The 4,586-nt window shown below is 47.3% G+C and overlaps 1 protein-coding gene across 5 annotated transcripts in view; it reads right to left on the minus strand.

Moving 5' to 3' along the window:
* Window positions 1-481: 481 nt before the first annotated feature.
* Window positions 482-4,586, minus strand: part of ccdc102a (coiled-coil domain containing 102A) — a 46,087-nt gene continuing 41,982 nt past the window's right edge. For all 5 annotated transcript variants that reach the window (XM_035531534.2, XM_035531535.2, XM_081708757.1 and 2 more), the window contains one exon: window positions 482-1,342. In XM_035531534.2, the coding sequence (XP_035387427.1) occupies window positions 1,204-1,342 (139 nt within the window). In that variant the 3' untranslated portion in view covers window positions 482-1,203. The remainder of the gene's footprint in view (window positions 1,343-4,586) is intronic.

Here is a 4,586-nt window from a genome sequence, read left to right on the forward strand (position 1 = left end):
GTGGGTGGCACTTGAGGTCAAGTGAGGACAGATCCCAGTTCCAACACGTTCACTCCCACTGTACCGCACCACAGACGCAGTGCTACCTCTATGTGAGGTACAGCAAGCAGAGAGAGAGACGTCCATCAGCAGCCCACCACACACACACACCCACCCACACCCACGCATGCACAAAGCCACACGCACGCTGACCCACCCACCCACCAACCCACATGCATGCACTCACACATGCACACAGCCACACACACACACCCACCCACCCACACACCCACCCACTAACCCACTCACAAAACCACCCACCCACCAGCACCCACACGCTCCCCCCCCACCACTCTACACACACACACACACACACACACACACACACACACACACACACACACCAGTAGGCACACGTACCCCTACACACACACACACACACACACCCACCCACCAAGGCCGGCTGCCACACACTTTTGCTGATTAATAATGAAGACACAAGTAATGTATACACACACTTAACATTTATAGTGCTAAATACAAAAAGAAACCAAATAAAAACACTGTACTACAGACCAAATTATGTAAAAAAAGCAAAAACAAAAAACTTAAATATTTTTCACCACGAGCAATAAAAATGTCCCTGTTGACAGGAAGTCTGTATTGGTCCCACTGCTGTAGCTACCAGGCGGTCTTATTGCTTAAACGCATTTACTCATAACTGACGACAGCCATTAAAACGCTCAACACACAACTTCAGCTTTGAATAACTGAGACTGAGACTGGAGGAGGCTGGTCTGAGTCCTACTGACCCACCACGACCCCACGACTCAGGAGCGTGGAGACGACATCCAACAGGGAGGATCAGATGAGGAGTGAAAGGGAACAACCTTGAGTGAGAGAGTGAACACACACGTCTGGAGTGTTCACACGCCCAGCGAGAGAGTGAACACACACGTCTGGAGTCTTCACACGCCCAGTGCAGGAGAGCAGATGTAGCAATAATTTTGGAGATAATGGGGCAATAGAATGTCCTATCTCCCTGCTGCCCCATTGTTTACTCTCTTTGAGAATCTACAAAGAGGAGACCTTCTGGCATGACACAGGTCGGCGTGCAGGTGCTCTGGTGTGGATGGGGGTGAGGTTGATGGTCCAGTTCTCAAAAGGAGTCTGAACTACAGGATGGGGCTGGTGGTGGCGGTGCGAACATCACGGGCATGGAGCTCAGGCAAGCTGAAGCTGCAGGTCCTCTTCCTCCTCGTCAGGGTCACTGGGTGGGGCGTCAGGGTCGTCGGAACCAAAGCGTGATGCCGTGGAGCCCCTCATCTTCCCAAATAGGCCGGGGGTCTGCTGTCTTCTCAGCCTATCAGAGAGAGAACAGAGTCAGAGTATGAGGGAAGGCCAGCAAGCTCCGCCTATCAAGCTCTGCCCAGCAGCGTCGCCCAGCACAGCTGAGGATCAAATCTGCATGGGGGGTTAAGGGAAAAGGAAGAGAATCTAATCTGTTCAGAACAGGTCAAGGACTTTGGTGGTTTACACCTGGGTGACCGAAGCCTTCACTTCCCATTACCATGGTAACTATGACCAATCTGGTGTTTGCACAGTCGTTAATGTGCAAATACAGCATGGTATTTGGTGTCATCTCAGTGTCTGGCAGGTCTTCACATTAATGACAAAGGCCAACTAAGGTGCAATGACAGCATTACACAGTACACTCAACACCCACTTAACACTGAACACTTACTCTCCCACTCACTCTCCTACTGAACACTCACTCAATACTCACTCAAGAGTGAGAGGGACAGGGTGAGAGGGTGAGACTTGTGACTCATTATGACTCACACAGATGAGCAGTATTCCTGACTCCCGGCTATCTCGTACAGAACTCTGCGGACGTTTCCATTCAGCCAAATACCAATTCACCCAGCCTTAGAGACACACGTCTCAATGACCAAATACCAACTCACCCAGCCTTAGAGACACACGTCTCAATGACCAAATACCAACTCACCCAGCCTTAGAGACACGCGTCTCAATGACCAAATACCAACTCACCCAGCCTTAGAGACACACGTCTCAATGACCAAATACCAACTCACCCAGCCTTAGAGACACACGTCTCAATGACCAAATACCAACTCACCCAGCCTTAGAGACACACGTCTCAATGACCAAATATCAACTCACCCAGCCTTAGAGACACACGTCTCAATGACCAAATACCAACTCATCCAGCCTTAGAGACACGTTAATGTGTCTTGATGCCCAAATACCGGCAGGATTGCTATGTTTCAGGGAATAAGAACCTCCACCCATAACAGATCTGACCACCTCCACTCGTAACAGATCTGACCACCTCCACTCGTAACAGATCTGACCACCTCCACTGTGAGATCACCATGAACGTCCGCCCGTAACAGTGCTGCATCATACTACACTGCCTGAACTACACAGCAACCCAATAAAAGGCTAAAAGCTTCCCAACTGAACCAAAACACTAGACGGATAAGTGTTTACTGTAGAGGCAGTAAAAGAGGATGACCAGGAGAAGAGAGTAGAGAGAAAGAGAGAGAGGGGGGGGGAGAGGGGAAGAGAGAGATAGAGTGTGAATATGAGAACATCTGTGAAAAAGAGAGAGAGACTTTCACAGACTTCAGACTTTTCTCAGGAGCTGTGTTCTTTTCTCAGTAGTGTGGAGTGAGACAAGGCGGCTACTTAAAGCCAACATTATTCAACAATTACATCAATGAATTAGCCACCATCTTAGAACGCTCTGCAGTACCTGGTCTCACTCTACACGACTAAGAAGCCACATTTCTGCTCTACACAGATGACCTGGTTCTACTGTCACCCATAGAGCAGGAGATACAACAGAACCTGGACCGGTTGGAGCAGTACTGACAGACCTGGACCCTGACACCATGCTTCACATTAGGGACACAAACACTAGAGAGCTGTACACATTATAATTACTTAGAACTGAAGACTAGTTCAACCAGAAACTTCAATCCAGCAGGCAATAATCTGAGAGAGAAAGCACACATTAAATGTCAAATTCACTTTCAAATACCAGTTCAAATTTGGATCAAATTATTTCAGTCGTCTATTACAGAACTGATTCTGCTGTGTGAACAATGGAACAAACACCATCTGAAATTCTTAAGTGTTGAAAAATATCCTGCAAGTGCACAGGAAAATGACAAATAACAACCAAATAACACCCAGAGAGCTGGATTAAGCCAATTCCCACGATGACTCAATTCAAAAATGATTATTAAATACAGAAATTAGCATACACTAACACTGTTACACAACAGGACCGGTCTGAAATACAATCAATCAGAGCCAAGCCAAATTATAATACTTCAGAAACAAAACTACATCACCCACTGGAACACACGCACACGCGCGCACGCACACACACGCGCACACGCACGCACGCACACACACACACGCACGCACGCACACACACACACACACACGCACGCACAAAGAGTAATGCAGGGTTATCTGCATTACAGTACCACCCAACCCCCCCCCCCACACACAATATTAATTAACCCTAACCCACCCAACCCCCCCCACACACAATATTAACTAACCCTAACCCACCCAACCCCCCCCCCCCCCCCCCCCCACACACACACGTAACAAAGCGTAACAAAGACACTGGAGCTGCACTGTCTCACTGAATGTGAAACAAACATGGTGTTGCCGTGTTTGTAAACACCTTTATATATTTAACTGTTTATTCTGCCTCCTCTTATTATTCATTGTCTTTTCATTTCTTTACTTATCTCATCTTGACCTCAAGTATTCTTTAATGCCAGATATTTAATGTTAATTATCGTTACCATAGTGGACCACAACAAGCACCCTGCTACTGCACAACCCGCTCACACACAGGACATGGGCAGCAACTAATATGCCAGTCACAGATATAGCTGGTAGATCTCTCCTTAGATACATACACACACAGCTGGTAAATCTCTCTTTATACACACACAAACACTGGCCTCTAATCCACTCCTTAACCCCGGTTCACGCATGTTTTAAAACAGACATATTTGTTCATAATCCAGCACCAGTATTCATGTAAGCCCCCACACGCTATTTAAATAAACATCATTTGTCCATTTAATTTCTTCTCTCCATGCGCGCACGCACGCACACGCACACACACACACACACACACTCAAGGACACTCTGATGACTCAGCTCTCTGTGTTAAGTGTGTTACTAAAGGGTGATTAGACACCAGTATGAACTAGTTTAGAGAGGAATCTCCACTGGCACCTCTCAGGCTCCACCCTGTTACTACCACAGTCAACTTTCTTCCACTGCCAATATCCTTCCAGCTCCACTCTGGAGAGTGTCTATCCATCAGAATCGCACGCACACACACACACACACACACACACACACACACACACACATTCATTGTTCCCCCACCTGTGAGTGCTGGGGAGAAAATGTGGGAAGTGTGTGTAGAGGGTGTGTGTGTGTGTGTGTGTGTGTGTGTGTGTGTGTGTGTGTGTGTCATAAGACTCATCACTTTTTAACCACCAGAGTACAGGTTTTATGATGCCGTATTAACTTCCAATCAA

Source organism: Electrophorus electricus, chromosome 3, assembly GCF_041902795.1.
Source record: "Electrophorus electricus isolate QZ-2024a chromosome 3, ASM4190279v1, whole genome shotgun sequence".
Taxonomy (NCBI): domain Eukaryota; kingdom Metazoa; phylum Chordata; class Actinopteri; order Gymnotiformes; family Gymnotidae; genus Electrophorus; species Electrophorus electricus.